The sequence below is a fragment of the Monodon monoceros genome, unplaced genomic scaffold (genome assembly GCF_005190385.1).
Source record: "Monodon monoceros isolate NGI ecotype Baffin Bay Population unplaced genomic scaffold, NGI_Narwhal_1 Super_Scaffold_2, whole genome shotgun sequence".
NCBI classification, from domain to species: Eukaryota; Metazoa; Chordata; class Mammalia; order Artiodactyla; family Monodontidae; genus Monodon; species Monodon monoceros.
Window position 1 is genome coordinate 15,216,136 of NW_021703776.1, and position 27,690 is coordinate 15,243,825.

At 41.5% G+C, this 27,690-nt stretch overlaps 1 protein-coding gene across 1 annotated transcript in view; it reads left to right on the forward strand.

Annotated features, from left to right (window-relative positions):
- The window catches only part of LAMB4 (laminin subunit beta 4), a 109,520-nt gene extending 94,930 nt beyond the window's left edge, over positions 1-14,590 (forward strand). The window contains 5 exon segments of the mRNA XM_029234020.1: positions 2,822-2,960; positions 5,512-5,679; positions 6,992-7,094; positions 7,097-7,141; positions 14,451-14,590. Coding sequence (XP_029089853.1) covers positions 2,822-2,960; positions 5,512-5,679; positions 6,992-7,094; positions 7,097-7,141; positions 14,451-14,590 — 595 coding nt within the window.
- The last annotated feature ends 13,100 nt before the right edge of the window (positions 14,591-27,690 follow it).

The window sequence follows — 27,690 nt, forward strand, 5'->3', positions numbered from 1 at the left end:
ATGAGGGCTAAGCTGTCTGTGGAGGTGCCCCAGAAAGCTGGGAAGCTGGGAGGCATTGTGCAGAGATGCTTGTTTCCCATTTTCCTTAGTCTCTGAATGCCCTTCCAGTGTCTTGTTATCTCCTTATACCAATATACACCAATAAATGCCATGTATTAATTATATGCCAATATCTTAACAAGTGCTGGGACTGTCTGTGTATTCTTCCTTTCTTGCATACCTATTTATTTTTTAAAAAGTCTTTATTGGAGTATAATTGCTTTACAATGGTGCGTTAGTTTCTGCTGTATTACAAAGTGAATCAGCTATACATATACGTATATCCCCATACCTCCTCCCTCTTATGTCTCCCTCCCACCCCTCTAGGTGGTCACAAAGCACCGAGCTGATCTCCCTGTGCTATGTGGCTGCTTCCCACTAGCTATCTATTTTATATTTGGTAGTGTCTATATGTCCATGCCACTCTCTCACTTCGTCCCAGCTTACCCTTCCCCCTCCCTGTGTCCTCAAGTCCATTCTCTACGTCTTGCATACCTACTTTTGTTTCTTTCTGTATTTACTACAATATCAGTACTTCGAAAATCTAGATTAAAGAAAGTATATCACATTAAAACTATGACGGTGAGACAGAGAAGAAATGAACACTAGTGCCCCAGGAGTAATACAGGAGTAGAATGATACATACGGTACACAAAGTCAACCAACTCTTGCTTCCTTTTGCCCTTGTCGACTTAGCCAAGCAAAGAGGAAAAGCCACCTTGATGTTTTTATGATCATGGGGTGCTGTGAATCCAGGTCATAGGGTCAGTGGATGATGGTACCATCATCAACACCCATCACCATTTTTGGACCCCCAGAAGCAGAGTTGACACCTGAGCTGCCTTCGCTGTCTCATCATCCACCTCTACAAGTGAAGTGCATCAGACTCCACTGAAAGCCCAGCCCCTTCTGGTTTTAATATTTCAAACTAGGAAGATTAAGCAACTGGACACAGTCATGCAGCAATTAAAAATGATGTTGACGAAGGATTTTTAGGAACATGCAGAGATTCTTACAGTGTAATGTTAATGCTTGTAAAAAGAGCACAGGGATATCAGCTCGGTGCTTTGTGACCACCTAGAGGTGTGGGATAGGGAGGGTGGGAGGGAGGGAGACGCAAGAGGGAAGAGATATGGGAACATATGTATATGTATAACTGATTCACTTTGTTATAAAGCAGAAACTAACACACCATTGTAAAGCAATTATACCCCAATAAAGATGTTAAAAAAAATCTTCATTAAAAAAAAAAGAATATAACAGATTATACGTAGAAGAGGATCTCAATCATGAAAAGAAAAAAACTGGTAGGACAAAAATGCTAGCATGTGCCAATATCTTAACAGGTGGTAGGATTACTGGTAAATTTTCCCTCCCTGATATTTTTTTCTTCTTTCTTCTTTTATTGGGGTACTTTCTAAATTTACTATAATGAGCAGTACATTGAAAATCTAAAGGAAAAAAAGAATTCAGTAAAAAGATATGGGGGAGGGGTGAGTTATGAGAAGGAAAGCCTCCAGAACCCTCACTGTAATTGTAGAGAAAAAAAAGTATAGAAAGGGAGAGCAGTATACTGTATGATTCCAACTATAGGACATTCTGGAAAAGGCAAAACTATGGAGACACAGTAAAAAAAGATCAGTGGTTGCAGGGGTTGAGGGGAAGGATGAATAGGCAAGCACAGGAATTTTAGGACAGTGGAAATACTCAGTTTGATACTATAATGATAAATACATGTCATTATATGTTTGTCCAGACCCATAGAATGGACAACACCAAGAGTGAGCCCTAATGTAAACTGTGGACTTTGGGTGTTTACGATGTGTCAGTATAGGTTCATCATTTGTAACAAATGGACCCTCTGGTGCAGGATGTTGATAATTGGGCAGGTTATGCATGTGTGAGGGCAGGGAGTGTGTGGGAAATCCCTGCACCTTCCTCTCAATTGTGCTGTGAACTTAAACTGCTCTTTAAAAAAAAAAGTTGTGTGTTTTGTTTTTTTTTTCTCTTCAACGGAGAGAAAGATCATCACTGGAAGGGGAGAGGCTGGGTTGGATGGGGAAGGGGTTGTTTTGCCATTTAGCTATTTTTGCTCTCACACAAGCATTTCTAATGATGCCTCTGCTAAGATCTAGTTCCGTGACTTTGTACCTTCTTGCAAAGGTGCCTCTGAGCCCACAGACCTAAGTGTCTGGTGAATGTTGACTTGAGGTGTGCTCACTTCTGTAAAATAGACTATCACCTGGAAAGCTTGTGATGGTAACCTCTGACTGGGCCTCTGGGCAGCTGGAATGTCAGCGAAGCTTAAATAAACCTGAATAAACACAGCCTGAAAACGCAGGGCCTTTCGTTCTCTTTTGCTCCCTCTGGAGCCTCTTGACTACCCCGCCCCCTACTCCAATCAGGATTTCAAGAGCGTTACTTAAGTTTGAGAAATCAGAAAACTGGAATTGGCCGAAGATAGTTTTTTGTTGTTCCCAGCTTGGCAGTTTTATCCCCCAAACCTCTCTGCTTATGACAAGTTAAGAAGAAACGAGACCTGTATCCCTGATTTCCATACCTGGCAAAATCTGTATCTATGCATGCATATGTATGTGCTTTTACTGGCATCTAAATGTACCTATGTCTCAAGAGGAAGACTTCAGCACTTTGCCTCGCTTAAGAGTGATTTCAGTTGACTTTATGAATAATTCAGTAAAGTTTTTGTTGAGTCGAATGAACTCTCAAGGTGAAATAAATGAATAATTGTATATTTATTTAATCTGATATGTTAATATCTTAGAAAAGCAGCAAATGTTCTTTTAAATCTCGACAAAATGTTGAATAAGTTGCAACAAGTTCAAATCACTCAAGTACGGGCAGATTCTACCATCACACAGCTGACTGCCCAGATAACAAAAATAAAAAAGAACGCACTGCAGGTATTTCTCTATCTTCCTTGAAACTAACCTGAAATAGACTTTCAGTGTGAAGACAGCACAGTTTTTATATCTCATCTTACCTGTCTGATGGAATTATTATGATGATAAATAAGATTATGATAGTATCATGCGTTTAATTAACAGAGTTCTACAGAGTTATCCCAGCATTATTTCATCTCACTGTTGGCCAAGCCTGGGGGACAAAGCAGGTGTTGTTGCCATCAGCTTGTAGATGAAGAAACTAAGACTCGCGGAGGTTAAGTCACTTACCTAACGTCTCGCAGCTAATTAATGGTAGATGTGAGGGCAGTATTTATCCCTTCTGATACCAGGGAAAGTAATGGACTTCTGAAAGCTCACCAACCAAAGAAATTAAGTTAATTGTTGCCAGATTTTTATAACAAAATATGCGTGAAATCTCATGAGCGTTTCCTAAGACTGAAAGACTATCTTACCTGAAAGAAAGGGTTCCATCCACTGTTTGGCAGGAATAAAGCCACGGTTTAACCCAGGGGATAGATCCAGAAGAGGAAGCCTGGCAGCTGGAGGACAGAACAGGACCTAGACTGAGAGTCTGTGATGCATCTCTCTCCAGCACATCCTCTTCCCAGCAGATTGCAAGCTTCTCAGTCTCTGTTCTTCCCCGGAGTCTTAGATATCTAAGTACATGCATCCTGAAAAGAAAAGCAGAAAGCACCAGCACAGGAAGTCATGCACCTGGAAATAAAAAGCTCAGATATGAAGAGGTTGCATATATACAGGAGCAAAAAATAAAGACGGTTTCCAGGTTTTCCCCTTCTAGGCATCTACTCTAGAACAGGGGTTGGCAAAATACAGCCCAAGGGCCACAGGGACCCACCAACTGTTGTATCAAAAGTCACACCGTTTTATTGGAATTCAGCCACATATTGTCCATGGATGCTTTTGCACTACAATGGCACAGAGTTGAATAGTTGCAACAGAGATTTTATGGACCACGAAGTGTAAAATATTTACTAGCAGGCCCTTTCCAGAAAAAGCTTCAAGATTCCTGCTCTAGAAAAGCTCCCACCTATGCCCGAGGGCCTAGGAAGGGGCTTCGATTTCTAACAGCATGGTGGACCAGTATATCAAGGAGCCCTCTAGTAGAAAAAAACCTGAAAATGTTAGATATTTTAACAATTTTTAAAATGCACAGCTGAACTGGTAAAAAATGGAGGAAATCTTCAGAGGCCAATAATGACCGGAAAACATGATCGAGACAGATAATGAAGCATGAACCTGATGGCAGGCAGAGGGCAGCTGTCAGTCCCTGGTGTATTAAAGCTGTTGGTTTCCCTGGCTGCCATGAGTAATAGAAAATGAAGCCCATGCAAGGAGGGGATGAGACCCCTGCATAGAGAGGAGACCCCAAAAGGCAAACCCTCAAGGAAATGTTAAACTATTTCAGAGAGAGGAAGAGGCAGTAAAGATATTAGCCTGTACATGGAGGGGGAGAGTCTTCACTAAGAATTATTAACAAGCTGGCTCTCAGGTGAGATGAGGCCAGAATTCGTACTACCTGGGTGGCCCTGGTAAACCAAGCTAGAAATGTCATTTAAAGTGGTCCTGGGTTGTCAGGGCCCTCAGATGCCTGACAGAGGCAATAAGAAATCCTTGCCAAAGGAGTGTACCTTAAAACCAAGCCTCAAAGGATTCCCTTAAAACACACAATAAAGAAACAAATTGCCTTAAGCAAGAGGCCATCTGTAACAGTAAACAGAGTCAGAATGCAGGAGACTTTGGGCATTACCATTATTGGTAAGAAAAATCAAAGAAGGCATGAAAGTTTGACCAAAGAACAAGAGACAAGAGATAACAAATGACCTGTCAGACTTCTAGACGTGACAAATATAGTCGCCGAAATAAGAAACAAGTATAAGGTGTTCGTTATTGTTTATAAGGGAGAAAAAAATTAGAAACCACCTGCATCCATCGGAAAATAGAAAAATAAATTTTTGTATATTCAAACAATGGAACACTTTCAATTGGTAAAAGTGAGTAAAGAATTAAAAAAATAAAGAATAAGAATAAAAAGAGTTATGCAAATTAACTTAGGTGACCTGTACCAGGATAATTTTGAATTAAAAAATTCAAGCTGCAGAAATACACAGGATGATGTACTTGCATAAAGTTTAAAAGTAGAAAATACTGTATATTGTTAGAAATACCAAATAAGATAGAGTTCAAAGCATGTAGAAGTATATGGAATGAGAAATATTAGATTCAGAGTAGTGGTGACCTTTGTGGGGGAGGGGGTGATGATGGTGGTACACCGAGGGTCTCGGCTCACTGGCAATACTTATTCTTAAGCCAGCTGGTGGGTACACAGATATGTGCCACATCTTCTCCTAGAACCTCTTGTCTGTCTGAAATATTTTTTATAACATTTCTTTAAGGAACAGAAAAAGCAAAGGAATGATTTCCTTTCCCTTTACACCTAGCTTGTCTTCAGAGGGCTCATTACATCATGTATTTTCTTGTTTGTTACATAGAGAGACTGTCTCCTTCCTGGTCTTTCAATCAACAACAGGCTGAAAATCAGGCCCGGGAGACTGAGCTGGATGTAGCAAAGCAACAGTCAGCGCTGGAGGGTGGACTTGCCCGGCTGCAGACCAAGTTGCAAAGGAATAGAGACGAGGCCGTCCGTGTGGCAGCTCAGGCTGAATCGGCCCAGCGCCAGGCTGGGGGCCTTGAGGAGGTCGCTGGTCCTACCCCTGCCACTAAGAGCAGACAACCGTGCTTCTTTGAAGTATAATCCCTTCACCCCAGATTTTTGTGCCATTTGTCAGCATTTCCTTTAGTGCTGGCCCATGCTCAGCAGTGCATGTTTGTAGGGACCCCGCTGGGCATGGAGATGCTTCTGTAAGTCGAGTGCTGTCTCCAAAGAAGACAGGTTTTTGGCCAGATTATGTAAGAGTGTTTAGCCCCATCTACGCATCCCATATTACTAGTGACATCTTAGGCAAATTTTTCCTAAACTTCCAACCATTCACAATTTATGTCATGGGTCTATACTGTATGTATTCAGATCTGCCCACATATACAATACAATCTGATTGATCCCTTTACTCTAATTAAATCACAAAACAAAGAAGTGAAAGTCATCTGCCAAAGAGAATAGATCAAGTTACAAAAATCAGAGTGAGTTCATGAAACAGTTGTGGAAAATGGCCTGTTCATTTCGGTTGCTGAAAGAAGCTATCAACTCATTTTCTTAGCAGGAAATCTTTGGTTGGTCACATTAATATAGCAGCTTAAGCAAAAGAAAGAGGTTGAAGTGTTCTTGTAACTGGTGTATTCTCTTGCTCTTAATTCCTAATGTGCTGGGTACATTTTCCACTGACTTGGGAGTTGAGGGCATTTTCTGTAGAACAGAGGTTGAGAAAGGTGATTCCTGCCCACCCTTTACCACTTCCATAGTGCATTCCTGGGTCTGGTGGTTATTCATCTATGTAACGTTCCAAGTTGTCAACCACTCAGGCTGACCCTGAAGATTTCTCTTCTAAACGCGAGGAGCCCTTCATACCCTCCTGCCTCCCTGCCTCCCTTCCTTCCTCATGCCCCTTTCACCTTTGTGCCAACCAAATACTGTGTCCTTGCTGCTTCTGAACCTTCACCACTCTCTCTGACCTTCACCTTGCACTTGCAGCTGTTCGACCCAACTGAACCAAACGTTTGTCACGGGCAGAACTGGCTCAGTTCTGTCCTCTGTTATCTCTGACCTTAACATAGTTCAGGACAAATCGTTGCCTTAACGTGAAAAAAGCCTTGATATTTTGTAACAGAAACATTTTATTTGTGACTAACTAAAGCTGAGCATCTTTTCAACCTGAAAAAAACGACCCAAACCATGCAAATAAAAGCCCTGTCGGAAATATCAGTGACTCAAGCGTCACTGACTGGATGATGGTTGCCGCTTATCCCTTTTATGAACATTATCAGGCAAACATCACGCACGTGTGCACGCTTTATAAATATTTTCTGATGACGGGAGTGTTGCTTTGTTACAGGAGCTTGTTGAGCTACAATGTCGATAAGCTATTCTTCAGCATAAGACAAGCGCGCCAGGACTGACAAAGGAAACCTTAGGGAAAATGAAACAGCTAAGAGATGCAGCAAACTGGCTGCAGATACAGAGGACAAGATAAGAAGAATAACAGGTATCTATTCTTTAGATGTTCCCAGCTTTATTGAGGTATAATTGACAAAGAGAATTGTATGTATTTAAAGTGTACCCCGTGATGATTTGATGGACGTGTACATTGTGAAATGACTACCACAGTTAACACGTCCACCACCTCACATGTTTACTTTTTGTGTGTATGTGGTGAGAATGCTTCAGATCTACTCACATATACAATACAATCTGATTGATCCCCAGAACCCATTCATCTTATAACTGGAAGTTTGTACTCTTTGACCAACATCTCCCCCCATTTCCCCATCCCCCAACCCCTGGCAGCCACCATTCTACTCATTCTATGAGTTCAACTTTTTTATTTTTTAGATGGCATATATAAGTGATATCATACAGATTTGTCTTTCTCTGTCTGGCTTATTTTCATTTAGCGTAATGTCCTCTAGGTTCGTTCATGTTGTTGCAAATGGCAGGATTTCCTTGTTTGTACTGATGAATTATATTTGTACATATATGTGTATATATCTCATGTGTGTATATATGCCTCTCACACTTTCCTTATCCAGTCATCCATTGACAGACGCTCAGGTTGTTTCCATGTCTTGGCTATTGTGAATAGTGCTACAGTGAACACAGGGGTACAGATATCTCTTTGAGATACAGATTTGGTTTTCTCAGATATATACACAAATCCGGGATTCCTGGACCATGTGGTAGTTCTCTCTATCCTTTTACCCACTCCCCCAGTTTGACAGTAACATCATAATACTCCACCTTTCTGGTAGAACATATACCAATTTCAATTTATCATTGACACAGTTTAACCACTTCTGCATCCACCGAGGAGAGAGAAGTAGGAGGTGGGTTTGTGACTGTAATGGAATATGCCTCGTGCCTGACTTTATGTCAACAAGTATTGATGAGCTCTGTCTGCATTAATTGGAACACACTGAGATTGCCTATGGTCACTTTGAAATGCCCTTGTCCTAACTTGGTACTTCTCAACCAGGGGTGATTTTATCCCCTCCCCTGGGGATAAAAATGTCTGAATACATTTCTGCGTGTCACAACTAGTGGTGCAACTAACATTCTAGTGGACGGAGGCCAGGGATGTTGCTAAATGTCCTGTAATGCACAGGACATCCCCCTGATAATGAACAATTATTCTGCCCAAAGTATCAATAGTGCCGAGGTTGGGAAACCCTGTCCTAAGCTGTGATGCTCATTTTCTCCTCTCCTGCAAGTTACTTTTTTGGAGTTACGATCTAGACTCTAGGGTGCTAAGTCATTTATCATGGGTCTGTAGGTAGCAATCCAGAAAGGAAACATACTCTTGAAAAAAATAGAAATTTTGATGCACTAAAAGTATAGCAAACATAGAACACATACAATCAGAAAGGTAATCAGAGTGTTTTTTCCACAGCTGATATTCATGATTGTTCTGGGCAATCATCATGTCCCAAACCACCTCTAAATCATCAAGAAATATTGAATGATAAGTGGTCTAGTTTTACTTCTAGTTGTATTTATTGTCTCCCACAACTTTAAAATTAACCATATTCATTTCGAATATAAGTAACTGTCAAAATACTAAAATAGCCCAGGGACTTGCCTGGCAGTCCAGCAGTTAAGACTCTGCACTCCCAATGCAGAGGGCACGGGTTCGATCCCTGGTAGGGGAACTAAGATCCCACATGCCACAGGACGGGGCCAAAAAAAAAAAACAAAAAAACCAACTCTCACTTACAAATGCTACTTTATTATAAAATGAGTCGTTGGCCCTACAACTGTTTATATCATTGTTATGAAATGAAAAAAATGAGAATGCAACATTAGTGTGGGCCAAAGTCAGGAAAAATACATACCAAACTGTTACCATTAGATATCTGTGGGGGCAGGGAGCGTGAAGAGGAAAACACTACTTTTTACATTTACAGAATTGTTGTAAAAAGTAGTGAGTTTTTTTCACTTTCAGTATCTTCTTAATAATTTTAAAAAGGAAATACTAGGAAAGATTCAAAAAGACAAATGTTTTTACCTTGCACTCCATAGGCGATACCATGAAAAATCAGTTTCTATTATTCCCAGACCTTGGTCCTTCCTGTGAGAACAAAAACACCGGGAGGACCTTTTCTGTCTTATATTTTATGTCAGGGTCTACATTGTTTCCACTTTTCCCCATAGACTAAAACTTTCACAGTTCTTAAAATCAGGTTGGAAGAGAAGTTTGAGTCAGGTGACTTCTCAGGTCAAAAGTAATGCATTCTAGTACTTTTGTTTTCTTCTCACCATAAGGCTGTTTTCACAACTCAACAAGATAGGAAACTAAGACAGTGGTTTGGCCATCTTCCCAACTCTGCCACTTGAGAAGAGGCTGAACCACAAGGTCTGTGCTCTATTCCTATCGGTTAGGAAGAGATGCCCATGGGATTCCAGAAAGGAGTCCCGACTTAACTTGACGAGGTCAAAGCAGAGAGAGTGGGGAGTGGGCCCCAGTCTGCAGCCAGGGTCCCTCCGTGGAGCTTTGTGTCAGTCAGCATCCCAGCAAGAAACAAAAAGCACACCTGGATGTAATTCTGGATTGTGTGTTTATAAGCAGAGTTGTCTCACTTATCTATTTACTGCATCATCACAAACTGTTCCCCCAATGTAATGGCTTAGAACAACAAGCGTGCTCTGTGTGTGTGTGGGTTGTCCGGGTGGTGCAGGTCTCTCCTGGGCTGTTACTCAAGCAGCTGCATTGTCTTTTGGGTCAGCTGGCAGGTCTGCCAGGGCCCAGGCTTGGCTGAGATGCTGGGCCTCTCTCCACAGGGTCTTTCATTCCAGGCTGCTTTAGAGCCTGGTGGTCACAGGGTTCCGTAAGAATGGGCAGAAGGCGCGAGGCTCTTGATTGAGGTCCAGCAACATCATTTCTTCCACTTTCTATTGGTCAAAACAACTTGCAAAGCTGGACCTGGTTTGGGGAGAGAGGGTAAATAGACTCTATTTCTTGGTGGAAGGAACTAGAAAAAAAAAAAAAAACACAGGAATTAAGGGAATCAACCAAGGGTGTGGAGGCCCTGGGTGACCAGCAGAGAAGCCATTAGCATCCCTGGACCTGAATGAGCCACGGGAAGGAGGAGTGTGCGTGCTGGGAAGCAGCGCTGTGAGCACGAGGACAGAAGGGAGGAGGCCACCCTGCAGGAGCTGGACTTGAGAGAGGGCAGGACTGCCAGAACCCTGCTGCTCACCAAGGGTGCATTCTGCTCGCTCTTGCCACCCTCTGATCACTTCTCAGGACTGGCCAGTGGCCAAGTGTGAACGAAAGCCAGAGGTCCAGGGAGCCAGGTGATGTCATCTGTGGAGGCTGCCTTTCTTTCCAAGACACAGAGCAGGATGGGTCAAGGATCTGGTGGGGCAAATGAAAAGTATCCAGCACGATCTTGTTAACTTCCTCGGTAGAAACCCAAGGATCTATTTTTCTTTTCGTACAAATACCCTTCCAATGCTGACTCCCCTGTTCAATCCCAAATGGCCCGTATTTGAAAGTTTCTGGCGATAGAATGCTCACCACCTTCCAAAAGCAGCTCCATAGTCTTTGAACTGCTGTGACTACTAGAAAGTTCTCTATATTCAGACAAAAATCTTCCTTCATGGAGCTTTCACCTGCTCGTTTCATTCTGTGTCCTCAGGATGACCAAAAACACATTTACTCTGCTTTTCTGGCCACAAATACTTGAAAATAGCTATAGCACACGCCCTGAATCTTCTTTCTCTGTATGAAACGTAAACATAAAAGTTAATTCAACTTTTGTTCACAAGACAATTTCATATTTCTCCAGCAATCTAGCTTGTTTCTCTAAACACATGCTACATGCTAGTTTGACAGTTACCCCAAACCAACTGAGTATCCAGGTGTGATATGACCAAGTGAAGAGGAACATTAACCTTCCTTCCTTTAGAAGTTCCACTTCAACCTAAGGTCAGTTTCTTTTCTAAAGGCCACTTCACACTCTTAACTATAGCTCTCTGTGCCTCTTCCATCCACTACTCTGTGGGCTCCTGGTTAGGGTTTACTGTAATTCTCAGGTATTTGTTGGATGAAGAATGGATAAGTGAGTGGATGCATGGATGCATGCATGCATGGATGCATGCACGCATGGATGCATGGATGGACACATGGATGTATGCATGGATGGATTCATGGATAGATGCATGGATGGAATCATAGATGGATGCATGGATGGATAAGAGTGAAAAGCATCACTTTGCTTTTATTGTTCAGGGACTTCCATATCAGCAGAGAAGAATGAAGAAATGAACATGTCTTTTAAAAAAATGTCTTCAGTCTGTTTCCTGAAAGATTGGGAAGCCCTAAAGTGATGAACCCTTACAGGATAGAAAGCCCAGAGATAAACCCATGCACATATGGTCACCTTATCTTTGATAAAGGAGGCAAGAATATACAGTGGAGAAAAGACAGCCTCTTCAATAAGTGGTGCTGGGAAAACTGGACAGGTACGTGTAAAAGTATGAAGTTAGAACACTCCCTAACACCATACACAAAAATAAGCTCAAAATGGATTAAAGACCTAAATGTAAGGCCAGACACTATCAAACTATTAGAGGAGAACATAGGCAGAACACTCTATGACATAAATCACCGCAAGATCCTTTTTGATCCACCTCCGAGAGAAATGGAAATAAAAACAAAAATAAACAAATGGGACCTAATGAAACTTCAAAGCTTTTGCACAGCAAAGGAGACCACAAACAAGATGAAAAGCAACCCTCAGAATGGGAAAAAATATTTGCAAATGAAGCAACTGACAAAGGATTAATCTCCAAGATTTACAAGCAGCTCAATAACAAAATAACAAACAACCCAATATAAAAATGGGCAGAAGATCTAAATAGACATTTCTCCAAAGAAGATATACAGACTGCCAACAAACACATGAAAGGATGCTCAACATCATTAATCATTAGAGAAATGCAAACCAAAACTACAATGAGGTATCATCTCACACCAGTCAGAATGGCCATCATCAAAAAATCTAGAAACAATAAATGCTGGAGGGGGTGTGGAGAAAAGGGAACGCTCTTGCACTGTCGGTGGGAATGTAAATTGATACAGCCACTATGGGGAACAGTATGGAGGTTCTTTAAAAAACTAAAAATAGAAGTACCATCCGACCCAGCAGTCCCACTACTGGGCATATACCCTGAGAAAACCATAATTCAAAAAGACTCATGTACCAAAATGTTCATTGCAGCTCTATTTACAATAGCCAGGACGTGGAAGCAACCTAAGTGTCCATCGTCAGATGAATGGATAAAGAAGATGTGGCACATATATACAATGGAATATTTTTCAGCCAAAAAAAGAAACAAAATTGAGATATTTGTAGTGAGGTGGATGGACCCAGAGTCTGTCATACAGAGTGAAGTAAGTCAGAAAAAGTAAAACAAATACTGTATGCTAACACATATATATGGAATCTAAGAAAAGAAATGGTCATAAAAAACCTAGGGGCAAGACGGGAATAAAGACACAGACCTACTAGAGAATGGACTTGAGGATATGGGGAGGGGGAAGAGTAAGCTGTGACAAAGTGAGAGAGTGGCATGGACATATATACACTACCAAACGTAAAATAGATAGCTAGTGGGAAGCAGCCGCATGGCACAGGGAGATCAGCTTGGTGCTTTGTGACCACCTAGAGGGGTGGGATAGGGAGGGTGGGAGGGAGGGAGATGCAAGAGGGAAGAGATATGGGAACATATGTGTATGTATAACTGATTCACTTTGTTATAAAGCAGAAACTAACACACCATTGTAAAGCAATTATACTCCAATAAAGATGTTTAAAAAAAAGTGAATATAGGAAGAACAAACCTTTGAAAATACAGCACTTCACCAAATCCAATCAAGGCTTGTCCTCTGTCTTTTCATTTCTAATGAATTCTAACTAGCTTTAGACAAAAATATCAATTTGCTGATTTAGGTGAAAACCTTGAGAAATCTGGTGAAAATAAGTGCTTTATCCATTGAATCAAAACAGAAAACTAAATATGTCCTTAATTGACATATAAATCCCTGTGTTTGGTATAACATGGGTATCCAGGAGGATTCTATCAAATAGATATCATTTACTCCACTTTCTTTTTTTAATTAATTTTTATTGGAGTACAGTTGATTTACAATGTTATGTTAGTTTCTGCTGTATAGCAAAGTGAATCAGTTACACATATACATATACCATTCTTTTGTAGGTTCTTTTCCCTTGTAAGTCATTACAAAGTATTGAGTAGAGTTTCCTGTGCTGTACAGTAGGTCCTTATTAGTTATCTATTTTATACCTAGTACTGTGTGTATGTCCATCCCAATCTCCCAGTGTATCCCTTCTCCCCTTCCCCCCTTGGTAACCGTAAGTTTGTTTTCTACATCTGTGACTCTATTTCTGTTTTGTAAATAAGTTAATTTGTACCATTTTTTAGTTCCACATATAAGCAATGTCATATGTTATTTGTCTTTCTCTGTCTGACTTACTTGACTCAGCATGACAATCTCTAGGTCCATCCACGTTGCTGCAAATGGCATTATTTTGTTCTTTTTACGGCTGAATAATATTCCATTATATATATGTACCACATCTTCTTTATCTATTCGTCCATCAATTGACATTAAGGTTGCTTCCATGTCCTGGCTATTGTAAATAGTGCTGCAATGAATATTGGGGTACATGTATCTTTTCAAATTATGGTTTTCTCTGGATATATGCCTGGGAGTGGGATTGCTGGATCATATGGTAGCTCTATTTTTAATTTGTATGGACACACAGAAGACCCCAAATAGCCAAAGCTATCTTGAGGAAGAGAAATGGAGCTGGAGGAATCAGGTTCCCTGACTTCAGACTATACTATAAAGCTACAGTAATCAAAACAATATGGTACTGGTACAAAACCAGAAATATAGATCAGTGGAACAGGATAGAAACTCCAGAGATAAACCCACGCATCTATGGTCACCTAATTTGTGGCAAAGGAGGCAAGAATATACAATGGAGAAAAGAGAGTCTCTTCAATAAGTGGTGCTGGGAAAACTGGACAGCTACATGTAAAAGAATGAAATTAGAACATTCTCTAACACCATACACAAAAGTAAACTCAAAATGGATTAAAGACCTAAATGTAAGACTGAATACTATAAAACTCTTAGAGGAAAACATAGGCAGAACACTCTGACATAAATCGCAGCAGGATCTCTTTTGATCCACCTCCTAGAGTAATGAAAATAAAAATAAACAAATGGGACCTAATTAAACATTTACTCCATTTTCTTCTTTAAGATTTAGAAACAAAGATCCAAGTTTTGAAACTAAGTAGACAAGAAAAAGCTGATCAGCTGAAACAGTTGGAAGGTCAAGTCATTGCCATTAAAAAAGAAATTATTGAGCAAGAAAATAAATATGCTACCTGCTACAGTTAGGCGGAGTTAAAGTGCAAAATCACCTGTGCCTTCGTTTCTGGCTTCTCATGAGCAAACCTGAGGTGCAGTGCTGAAGTTGGGACGCACAAATGGTCAGCCTCTTCTGCCTCTGTCCCTGAGCCCTCTCCTTGCCCAGTGTAGCTGGGGAGTGAAGCTTGGCCAAGGCAATGCCACTTTATATGGAATAGAAAGGGAGTAGTAAAGGGATCATCTCTGGTTTCAGAAACCTTTCCTTTTGCCTTCCTTTCCTTTCATAGCCTAAATATGACATACAATAGATATAGACATATGTACATATAACAAGTACAAATCTACAAATAAGTATGTATTCAAACTCATTTCAGTCCAGTGAACCTAAGTGTTAAATAAGTTGCTAGCAGCTGGGGTGGGGGGAGTAGGGAGTTCTCATCAATGGGAGTAAAGTTTCAGTTAAGCAAGATGAGTAAGTTCTAGAGATCTGCCTTATGTTATACATATAGTCAATGATAATGTACACTTAAGTGTTGAGTGTAAATCTCATTAAATGTTCTTACCACAATAAAATAAATTTAAACAAATTTAAATCAATATTTCTAATACTAGGATGGCATAAATATGGATGGGATATACTAGACTGTTCTGTAGTTTCTCTCTGGATTTGCTTTGTCTGTAAAACTCTTATTCTGTTCTGAATAGAATGCATACAGTTCAAAATATAACTCATTTTTACACCCACTCTCCTACATATTCATTCTCTCAACCAAAGGATTCTGTTTTTCCCAAATGGCACTAGAACAATATACAAGAAGATAAATATTGAGCTACTTTTCATAATCTGTCTGCAAGCATTTTTGCTGTAAGATCTACTGCTCATTTTTAAAAGACTAGCAATCATGTTGCTATTGTTTAGTATAAAAGATCAGATTGTTTCATTTCAGAATGGATCTATGATTTCATATTAACTTTTCTTGCATGTATGTTGTATGACAGAGCACACTGTGAACACTGTCCTTTGGAGGGATTATTTTAAGGGAATTTGAGCGTTTCAATTCACATTTGTGAATGAGAAATCATATACATCAACACTGATGTATAAAAGAGAAAAAGCAGCTGGAACCATTTCCATTAAGGACTGAATCATAACAGATGGATTTAAAAATGCAACAATGGAGCTTTAGGATTCCATATAAGTATGGAATTTCTTTAGATGTAGGTTACTAAGGAAAATCGCAGTTTCCCTGGTGATTCTGAAGAATAGGATGAAACTTTTCTACGGGAAGGACCACCCCAGAAGTGTCTCTTGAAATACATGGTTGTAATCCTCCATGCATCCAGCACTTGGACTTTTGGAAACTTCCACCAACGAACAGCCCACAGAATGAACCAGACGAAGAACACGACTATCACAAACATGATTGTTTACGCCAATGTAGAGAGTGGAACACACTCCAACTTTCCCACTAGGATGATGACTTTCAACTTGGTACAAATGATAGACTTAGTTTTGCAAGCATGGTGATCTGTTTGAAATAGCTACGTTCAGTTGTTCTACCTTTACAGTGGGCAGACTCTACAAGTAATAGGCCAGAGAGTGAGGAAAGGGTTAAAGAGGGAAGAGTTTCTGTCCTCTATCTGGGGAGGCTGTTGAGTTCCAGAGAGACCGAAAATTCCCCAGTCATGAGGAAAGCACAGTGATCTGGGGAATCAAGTGCAAGGGCAAAGGTAAACCCATCATCTCTGTGGGCCTCCAGGGATTGCAGTTTGATGAGGTTGGAAATATGTGATGTACTTTGGAAAGACTGTAACTAAAAAGGGATTATGGTTTCTAAAATTTGGTGTTGAAAATAGTAAGCTTTGGTTATCTTTTTTAAAATGTACATAGGTGGAAAATCTCATTCCTCGGTTATGTCAGATAAATCATCTTAACTTCTATTACTTGCTGTATCAGTTTGATGTGACCAAGACAAAGATTCAGTGAAAACAGTATCTCCTATTCACTGTGAAGTAATTTGACAATGTATAGCATGATCTATCCTGAGACCAGTTAAACCTGTACATGAAGAAAAAAATCTTAAACACGGGGGGCTGGGGGGAGGAGCTTTGGGGATAATTCATTGCCACACTACTTATGGTAAAATGAAAAGAATCCAAATAACTAAACATAAAAAAACAACTAAATATTATGGTTTTCCCAGTCGGAGCTCTTGATTACAAACACGGAAAACCAAGGAGAGTTTATCAAGCAGGAAGGGAATTTACAAGAAGGATATCTGAAAGCACATAAAATTGAAGAAATGGCTGGCGAAAATGTAACCAGGGACAATTATGCATCTGGGCATATATTCAAGATCACACCTCAGGGACACTCAGGTAAGGATGCTCACGCGGGCCCTGATAGACACTCTCCACCATCCTGTTAATTTCCAGCCGTCCCTGCTGCTAGTGTCACTTTTTTTTGATTAATTTATTTATTGGCTGTGTTGGATCTTCGTTGCTATGCGGGCTTTCTCTAGCTGCTGCGAGCGCGAGCTACTCTTCGTTGCAGTGTGTGGGCTTATTGTGGTGGCTTCTCATTGCGGAGCATGGGTCCTAGGGCGCACGGGTTTCAGTAGTTGTGGTGCGGGGGCTCAGTAGTTGTGGCTCGCGGGCTCCAGAGCGCATGCTCAGTAGTTGTGGCACATGGGCTTACTTGCTCTGTGGCATGTGGGGTCTTCCCGGGCCAGGGATCGAACCCGTGTCCCCTGCATTGGCAGGCAGATTCTTAACCACTGAGCCACCAGGGAAGTCCCTCTTGTGTCACTTTCTCATGACTCAACATCCCTAGTAGAAGTGCCCAGTGGGCTGAGCCTTCTCATGTGCCCTGGCTGCCAGGGAGTGAGAAGAGAGAATGTCTGCCCGCTTGGGCTCTGGTAGTGGGAGGGGAATTTTGCCTCCACCTAATTTGGACTCTTCCAAGGTAGGAAGGATTTTGCTTCCAGGCATCAATGAATTACAAATTTCCATTCTAGCCCACCTTTTTGACTTCCTAATATCATAATACATTCTTCATTCCATCTTTTCTTCTAAAACAAAAACAAATGTTTCCACCAAACACAGTGTTGCATTCACTCAGCCATCTGAAAGCATATCCCCGGTCTTCAGGGGAGCCAACCTAAGATCCCATCACTCACTCAGTGCATCCAGCTCTCAGGCAGTGTCTCCAGCTGAACTCTGTTCCTTTTCTACCTGTGTTACAAGTCTGTCTTGATGTACTGAATTCATAAATCAAAATGGTAAAGTTCACTACCAACATATGCTAAGTACAGAATAGCAGTGGGGAAAGGGATTAAAAAGTTAAGTATATTTTCTATTTCATAATAAAACTATAAGTACCTATAAAATATCACATATTGAGAAACACAGATTGAGGTCACAGACGTCTGTAACTACTCAAGAAGCTGTAGTCTGGATTTCTGATCTTTATATTCTGTCTTCAGCAAGCATCTCTTTGCCAGGTAGAGAGACCCAAACGTTCTTTCCTGAGGATTCTGAGCTTTGGAAGGTCCTGCACAAATGGAGGAGATTGCTCTTATATTTTTCCCTGGGACATGGCAAGAGCAGACTGTCCAGATTCTAGCCACTGTGCACCAGCAGCTCTATTTCCCTTTAAAAATCGAGATCAATTACCCCAGTCAAAATTATAATTGCCCCCCCCATTATTTTGTCTTGTTTATCCTTTAGCATGAGAAGCCTGAAAAACTGGGAAATGGTATGTATTCCAGTCAGTGGAACAACTGTTGTGTTGTCAGGTGACAAGAGACTTCCTTAGAGACAAGAGCCCAAAGGCATAGGTGCAGGAAGTAACATTTTGCCTGTGAGTCATTTGGATGTAAGTGTGAGCAGCCTCACACATATTTCCACCCTTCATTTTAGATCCATGTATTCTGCCTATACGGTGCTTCATCAACTTTCCTGGTAGAAGGCATGGCTCTGCCTCCCATCTAAGGAAGATAATTTGATGTAAGTAGCTAAAAACGAAGAAGAATGAAATGAATTAGAGTATGTAAAGCACCTATATATGATAGTCAACAAATAATGTGATTAGAAGATAATTTTAATTCTTCCTATAAATATTACACGCATCAACATGCATCCATTTCCTTTGCCTCTATTATAATTATTCTAATAGTTTCCTAAATTTTAGTTGAGTGCAAACTACATCAACTACCCAGCACTGGGAGGTCTGCCTAGACATGAGAGACCAACACAGAGAAGGTTAGACAGAATTCTGACATCCCAGAGCAGGGGTTGAGGGAAGGGTAGGGGCCAGGAGCCAAGGTCCCTGGGAGTAGTGACCAGGCTGGTAGAGACTGAGACTGGAAGATTCGATAGTGGAGGTGGGCAGATAGGACCTAAGACACTGCATGTGGAAGGCAGAGCAAGATGGTGGACCTCGGGCTGGGTAGGCCACACAGCAGGTGTGCGGGCCAGTAAGTGCGAGGAAACCCTGTTACCAGAGACCAGCTAGAAACATTTGCAACTCACCCCTGAGTTCACTGTGAAGGTCGGGGTGATCATTAGAGAAATTATGAATATCGGGGGACAACTGATGATGAGGTAGCGGGTGTGGTCCATTTAGGAAACAATTCTATGTCTTCTCCTAAATTAGAGACCAGTCCCAGGTGAAGGGCGGCTCAGGGGCAGGAGGTGAGTGCAATTAGCCAAAGCCCCAAGGGGGCAAAATGAAGTGAAGGGAAACAGAAAGTAGATCCCAGCAAGAGCAAAGGAGCCTGATGGGGCACAGGCTAGAAAGTGCTGTTCGATATCCCTCTTCTTTCTTTTGTAAATAGAACTCCTCCGTGGTTTAACCAGACACACGGCTGCCTACTTAGACTATATTTCTCAACCTCCCTTGCGGTTCAGTATGACCACGGGACTAAATTCTGACCAACAGGATGGTCGTGGGAGTGTTGAGTGTAACTACAAGGGCACAACCTTAAAAGGAACCTGTTTAGAAATAGACTCAGACACAGAAAACAAACTTACGGTTACCACGGGGAAAAGGGAGGAGGGGGAGGGATAAGTCAGGAGTTTAGGATTAACACATGCAAACTACTATATAGAAAATAGGTAAACAACAAGGACCTACTGTATAGCACAGGGAACTGTACCCAGTGTCTTGTAATAACCTATAATGGAAAAGAATCTGAAAAAGAGTATATGTATACATATATGTATAACTGAATCACTGTGCTGTACACCTGAAATTAACACAACATTGTAAATCAACTGTACGTCAATTAAAAAAAAAGAAAAGGGAAGCTGTTTGCCCTCTGTTGTAGGCAGAATAATGGCCTCCAAAAGGTGTCTTTGTCATCTCTGTAACCTGTAAGAAGAGGTTCTGTTACATGTAAAGAGAAATTAGGATTACAGGTGGAATTATGGTGCTGATCTAATCAGCTGACCTTGACCAGGGCGAGCAGCCTGGACTACCCAGGTGGGCCCAATGTAATTATAAAGGTTTATAAACGAGGAAGGAGGCGGCAGAGAGAGACGCCAGGCTGGGAAGGGCTTGGCGGCCGCTGGTGATTTTGAAGCTGGAAGAAGCAAGGAAAAGGATTCTCCTCCGCTGGTTCCAGACAGAGAGGACAGCCATGGGACACCTTGACTTCAGCCCCGGGAGACCCGTGTCAGACGTTGAACCCACAGAACTGTAAGGTAAAGTCATGTTGTTTTAAGGCCTGTGTTTGCGGTGATTAGTTACAGCAGCTATAGGAGACGAATACACCTTCCATTTGTTTTTTCGCCCTTCAGCTGGGCCACAATATGGTGAGTCCGATGTAACCATGTAGAGGGGGATAACACTGGTGAAACAAGGTAAAAGCAGTACGGGTCCCTGGAGGACTGTACCGGTGAGGGTTCCGGCAGGAGACAAGGGCATGAGCTGGACAGTTTAATAAGGAACTGTTGACAAAGATGTGGACAGGGAGAAGGAAAGCCATAAAGGACAGCACCCCAGATCCAGCACCAGGCGGGGGGCTCTTGCCACCGTTGGACAGGGGTGTGGAGAGAGGGTGAAAACAGCAGACTAAAGATGGAATGCGTAGAAGGGGCATTCAACAGGACCTGTAGGGACTTCCCTGGTGGTGCAGTGCTTAGGACTTGGTGCTTTCACTACGGTGGTCCGGGTTCAATCCTTGGTCGGGGAACTAAGATACTGCAAACCGAGGGGACGGCCAAAAAAAAACAGCAACCTGTAATCGCTGGTTGAGGGATGCAGCCAACTCTGACCACCCTGCAGAGAGTCTTGGGGCATAAACACCCTGCGGTCTTGCTCCCCCTCCCCAAGTCTAATGTCTTCCTAGTACTTCCCATTAGCTGAACCAAGGAACTGGGTTGCTGTGTCCAAGTAGCTCCGCCTCCGGGTGCAGGGGGCGCGGGGGCACATCGATATGCAGAGGTGCAGTGACCTTGTGGAGTAAAGCTGTCTGCGCCTGACTCCCCTGGACTACCTGCCAGTCTGAACTTGTATAAGGTAGAAAAGCAAACCCCTCCTATTTATGTCACTATGATTTTGGGCTGTGTCAAAGCAGCTGAACCAACGTTCTCATCAGTATCTTTGCGGTGCTAAGGGGACTCTAAACCCTCTCCAGACTGCTACAGCAGCCCCCTCTCTGCCCCGTATTAGGGGGACAGGGCACCAAGGGTCAGGTGATAAGCGCAAATCCTGGTTCGTTCCCTCCACGATCTCAGGTGATTCACAGTCTCTCTGAATCTGAAGTCCTCATTTCCTTCAGCTGTAACATGCCAGTAAATAGACCTGGCCTCCCCACCAGGATCACAGAGCCAATTCGAGTGAAAGGGCTTGAGCAGAGTGACGTGTTACTGAAATCCTTTAAGACATAATTACTATCCCGTTGTATGTGGTACATCTGTATTTCCCTTCCGCGGTCGCTCTTGTAGTGCTGTCCTCCTTGAAACCCCAATTGTTATCGCTCCTCCAAACCTGCCCTTTCCTTAAGGGAAAGCTCACTTTACCCTGCAGTCCCCTCTCTCTGGCCTGCTTCAAAGCCCTTTCTCTGAAGCTCTCTCTCCTGTTGCCAAGTGGCTGATAAACCTTACCCGTCTAACCAGAGGGTAAGTTCCCTGAAGACACAATGTCTTCGGCCATATCAGTGTCCCTGTTAGAACTCGGCACAATGCAGAACACGCTCAGTATTTGTTCACTTACGCATTAGTTCTGTAAATGGACTCCAACGTGTTGGAGGTCGGGCATACTCTGGACCACTGCTGAATTAGACGTTCTTCGCTGTAATATGAACCCAGCTTACCCTATGGGTCAACTCTCTCAACCCGTATTCGAGAATCATTCAAGCCTCTTCTTCCATATTTGGAGGAAACAATGCCACTTGGGGAGAATACGTAAGACAAAAGAAATCCTCTTCCGCATCTCTGTCCCCCTGGGTGACTAACCGCTCCGGAGCAGCTATTGCAAATCCTGTCCCCTCTCTCTCTGTCTCTCTGGAAACTCCGCCCCCGCTAAGAACTCCCCCCAGGCCAAGCTCTTCACTCTCTTGTGTGGCCGCCTCTGCTTCTGAGATCTAGCGTCTTAGCTTTGCCCTTGCTCGCGCTTGCTTTTCCCCCACCACGTATGTGTGTTTACAGGACCGTTGACGTTTTCCAAGTCACACAGCATAAACGAGGGTGAGTCACTCCCCAGCCAAGGTCGTGGCCTCACCGACAGGTGACAGCGCACTTCCCAGGCAGAGCCCACTGAGCCAGGGGGAAGCGCAGCCTTTCCTCTTCACTCAGTCAGCCTTTGTCTAGAAAAAGTGACTGCGCTTAAGTGACTAAGCATACGACGCTAAAGGACACGTTTGAAAACCTACTTTTATAAATATTAGATATATAAAGGTTTATATAGTTATGTATACACGTCAAGATATATGCAAAATTTATATAAATGCAACTAGAATCGGTAGGCTTCTCAGTAACCCTTAGTCATTAAACAAATCAGTTTAATCAAACCCTCCTGTGCAGGAACCCTCGTGCTGCCCTCACTACCCCTTTCCCCCAACCTCGCCCACCCCTCACAAACATGCCACACCCCTCCCCAAGCAAGCTTGAGTAGAACTTTCTTGGTTTTTTTTTTTTTGACTCACTTTATGCTTGTAACTAAAAGTTCTTTCCCAGCCCTGATTCTCGTGCTTCAGAAAAGGGAACAGTTTTGAAACGTGGATCGAAGTTCTCACTGCCTTTTTCCATTATAAGCTTTTAGTAACGAGCTGCCTGCTTACAATTTCTCACAAGGAGTCCCCTGTTTCTTCTTTCATGTTCCGTGTCCTCAGCCCTCTGCTTCTTCTCTTGTGAGAGTGGCAGAAGGAGGATATGTTTTTCCCTCTCCAACATAAAGCAGCCAAAGCAGACCTTCTCTTAACACCTCATCCGTCAGCACCTAGCTTTGTCTCTTCTGGGGAATAACTTGAACGTACATATAATCTTTTTTTTAGTTGAAGTATAGTTGATTTTACAAAGTTTCAGGTATACAGCCAAGTGATTCAGTTATATGTATATATGTATTCTTTTTCAGATTCTTTTCCCTTACAGATTATTACAGCATATTGAATACAGTTCCCTGTGCTATATAGTAGGTCCTTGTTGTTGGCCTATTTTATGTGTAGTAGCATGTATGTGTTAATCCCAAATTGCTGATCTGTCCCTGCCCGCCTTTGCCCTTTCGTAACCAGAAGTTTGTCTTCAGTGTCTGCGAGTCTATTTCTGTTTTGTAAGTTCATTCGAACCTACATATAATCTTTAACTTTACTCATCAAATTCTGGGTGCCATGGCAGAAGGCTTCTCCTGCTCTACCTACATGTCTCTGATTCAGCCTGCCACCTGAACGAACTTTGTTAACACCAAGCAAGCTTACTACGATCTATATTAAACATTAATCAGAACATACAGGGTTTTTGAACAGAGACACAAAGTGTCTTCTTTACTGTCATGGAATTTGTGTTTTTTGTTTTTTTTTAAACACTCAAGTGTTTGATTTACAGTGATATATGACATAGTTCCACATGCAACCATAGCCCTGTTGATGACAAGCACCAGAGGCTAGGGTTAGATGGTTGGTTGCATTTTATCTTACATTCACTAGGTAGTCATAGTTAAAGGATACTGCATTTCAGAGCTCTCTCTAGTCATCCCAACGTGGCACCAAGAATTAAAATCTAATCTTAATAGTACTGCTACTTTCCTGCAGTGAAGACTGAAATATTTAGCCCACAAAACGTTGCCAGTAGTGTAAAAAACCAAACAAAAAACCCAAATAATAAAATCCACCAGTGGCAGAGGTTACCTCTCAAGGGAAAAGACAGAAAATGACTATCAGAAGTACTAGATGCAGCTGGGCAAACCCTTAGACACTAGATGCAGGCATCTCCGGAGCTCTCACACGTAACATGCTCCCTGACCCTGCCTCTTGCTCAGGAAAGAGGTTTAAGAAATCCCAAATGCAAGAGATCTAAACAGTTGCCTAGTCCCATCCCCTCATTGTGTGTAGAGCACCGACGTTAATTTAGCCAGGGTCACACAGCTAGTCGGCAGAAAGGCCAAGGAAGGTGTGATAGGAAATACACCCCTTTCTCTCGCCCTCTCTTTCAAGACCACTTGCTCTTTTAACCGGTCTTAGGCTCTACTTAATGGGCCATCAAGTCCAGCAAAACCATTTTCTTAAAAGTTGAGTAACCCATTTCTTTACATAAGTGGTTTGTCTTAAAAGTTAAATATTTTTAACGTTAATATTTCACAGAAAGTCTTTCTTTCTGCTTGGGAAAAAAAGGTCAAAGTAGCTAACCAAATAGAAATACTTTATCCTTAATGTATGAACAAAAAAGTATACTCTTTTCAAACTAGTATGTCTTTTGAGAGAATATCCAACTCCATGAGCATACATTGTAGTTATTAAACACATTCAACTGAATTATTTTCAGTCCTCAAAACTCTTCATGTAGTTTAAAAAAAAAAAGACTACAATGTAACATAAGTACAAGATAGGCCAAATTTTAGGTATGAAGCTTTATCTAAAATTTATTACAATATATATTTAAGAAATTCATTTGATCATGTAGGAAAAGAAAATAAACCTAACTACTAAAAGAACTACTTGTTTGGGAGCATTAGTTCTATACGATATAAAAATTTCTAGGACTCTGTAATAACTAAACAGCCATCCAGATTATTACTTCTGTGAAAGTGCATATCCAGACTAGTGCACGTTTTTTTTCCTTAAAGTATAGTTGATATATAATTGTTAATTACTGCTGTACAGCAAAGTGATTGAGTTATACATATATATACTTTTATTTTTTCCATTATGGTTTATCATAGGATATTGAATGTAGTTCCCTGTGCTATACAGTAGGACCTTGTTGTTTATCCATTTTGTATATAAAAACTTATATCTGCTCACCCCAACCTCCCAATCTATCCCTCCCCCAACCCCCTCTCTGTTGGCAACTACCAGTCTGTTCCCTATGTCCGTGTTTCTGTTTCATAGATAGGTTCATTTGTGTCATATGTTAGATTGCACATGTAAGTGATATCATACAGTATTTGGCTTTCTCTTTCTGATTTACTTCACTTAGTATGATCATGTCTATCTATGTTGCTGTAAATGGCATTATTTTATTCTTTTTTATGGCTGAGTAGTATTCCACTGTGTATATGTACCATATCTTATTTATCTTTTCCTCTGTCAATGGACATTTAGGTTGTTTGCATGTCTTGGCTATTGTGAATAGTGTTGTATGAGCATAGGGGTGCATGTATCTTTTCAAATTATGGTTTTGTCTGGATATATGCCCAGGGGTGGGATTGCTGGATCATATGGCAACTCTATTTTTAGTTTTCTGAGGAATCTCTGTACTGTTTTCCGTAATGACTGTACCAACTTACATTCCCACCAGCAGTGTAGGAGGGTTCCCCTTTCTCCACACCCTCTCCAGCATTTGTTATTTGTAGAGTTTTTAATGATGGCCGTTCTGACTGGTGTGAGGTGGTACCTCATTGTAATTTTGATTTGCATTTCTCTAATGAGTGATGTTGAGTATCTTGTCTTTTTTTAAATACATTGATTGATTGATTGATTGATGGCTGCGTTGGGTCTTCATTGCTGCGTGCAGGCTTTCTCTAGTTGTGGCTAGTGGGGCTACTCTTTGTTGCAGTGCAGGCTTCTTATTGTGGTGGCTTCTCTTGTTGCAGAGCACAGGCTCTAGGCACATGGGCTTCAGTAGTTGTGGCACATGGGCTCAGTAGTTATGGCTCACAGGCTCTAGAGCGCAGACTCAGTAGTTGTGGCACATGGGCTTAGTTGCTCTGCGGTATGTGGGATCTTCCCGGACCAGGGATCAAACCCATGTCCCCTGCGTTGGCAGGTGGATTCTTAACCACTGCGCCACCAGGGAAGTTCCTTGAGCATCTTTTCACGTGCCTACTGGCCCTGTGTATGTCTTCTTCGGAGAAATGTCTATTTAGGTCTTGTGCCCATTTTTCAGTTGGGTTGTTTTGTTGTTAAGTTGTATGAGCTTGTTGTGTATTTTGGAAATTAAAGCCGTGTCGGTCACATTGTTTCCATATAGTTTCTCTCAATCTGTTGGCTGTCTTCTCGTTTTGTTTATGGTTTCCTTTGCTGTGCAAAAGCTTGTAAGTTTGATTAGGTCCCATTTGTTTATTTTTGTTTTTATTTCTATAGCCTCGGGAGACTGACCTAAGAAAACATTGGTATGATTTATGTCAGAGAATGTTTTGCCTATGTTTTCTTCTAAGAGTTTTATGGTGTCATGTCTTAAGTCTTTAAGCCATCGTGATTTCATTTGTTTTGTACGGTGAGAGGGTGTGTTCTAACTTCATTGATTTACATGAAGCTGTCCAACTGTCCCAACACCGCTTGCTGAAGAGACTGTTATTTTCCCATTGTATATTCTTGCCTCCTTTGTCGGAGATTAATTGACTGTAGGGGTGTGGGTTTATTCATAGGCTCTCTTTTCTGTCCTGTTGATCCATATGTCTGTTTTTGTGCCAGTACCACACTGTTTTGGTTACTGTGGCTTTGTAGTGTTGTCTGAAGTCTAGGAGGGTTATGCCTCCTGCTTTGTTCTTTTTCTTCAGGATTGCTTTGGCAATTCTGGTTCTTTTATGCTTCCATATAAATTTTAGGATTATTTGTTCTAGTTCTGTGAAAAATGTCATGGGTGATTTGGTAGGGATTACATTAAATCTGTAGATTGCTTTGGGTAGTATGGCCATTGTAACGATATTAATTCTTCCAATCCAAGAGCATGGGATAGCTTTCCATTTCTTTGAATCATCTTCAGTTTCCTTTATTAATGTTTTGTAGTTCTCAGTGTATAAGTCTTTCACCTCCTTGGTCAGGTTTATTCCTTAGTATTTTATTTTGGGAGGTGTGATTTTGAAAGATATTGTATTTTTAACATTACCTTTCTGATACTTCATTGTTGGTGTAAAGAAATGCAAATGATTTCTGTGTGTTAATCCTGTATTCTGCTACCTTGCTGAATTCGGTGATCGGTTCTAGTAGTTTTTGTGTGGAGTTTTAGGATTGCTATATACAGAATCATGTCATCTGCATATAATGACAATTTTACCTCTTCACTTCCAGTTTGGATAGCTTTTATTTCTTTTTCTTCTCTGATTGCTGTGACTAGGACTTCCAATACTATGTTGAATAGGAGAGGTGAGAGTGGGCATCCTTGTCTTGTTCCAGATTTTAGCAGGAGGGCTGTCAGCTTCTCCCCATTGAGTATTATATTGGCTGTGGGTTTGTGATAAATAGCATTTATTATGTTGAGATATGTTCCCTCTATACCCACTTTGGTAAGAGTTGTTTTTTTTTTTTGTTTTTTTTTTTTTTCATGAATCAATGTTGCATTTTGTCAAATACTTTTTCTGCATCTATTGAGATGATCATGTGGTTTTTGTCTTTTCTTTTGCTTATGTGATGTATCACATTGATTTTGCCTATGTTGAAGCATCCTTGTGAACTCGGGATGAATCCCACTTGGTCGTGGTCTAGGATCTTTTTTATGGGTCGTCAGATTCGGTGTGCTAAAATTTTGCTGAA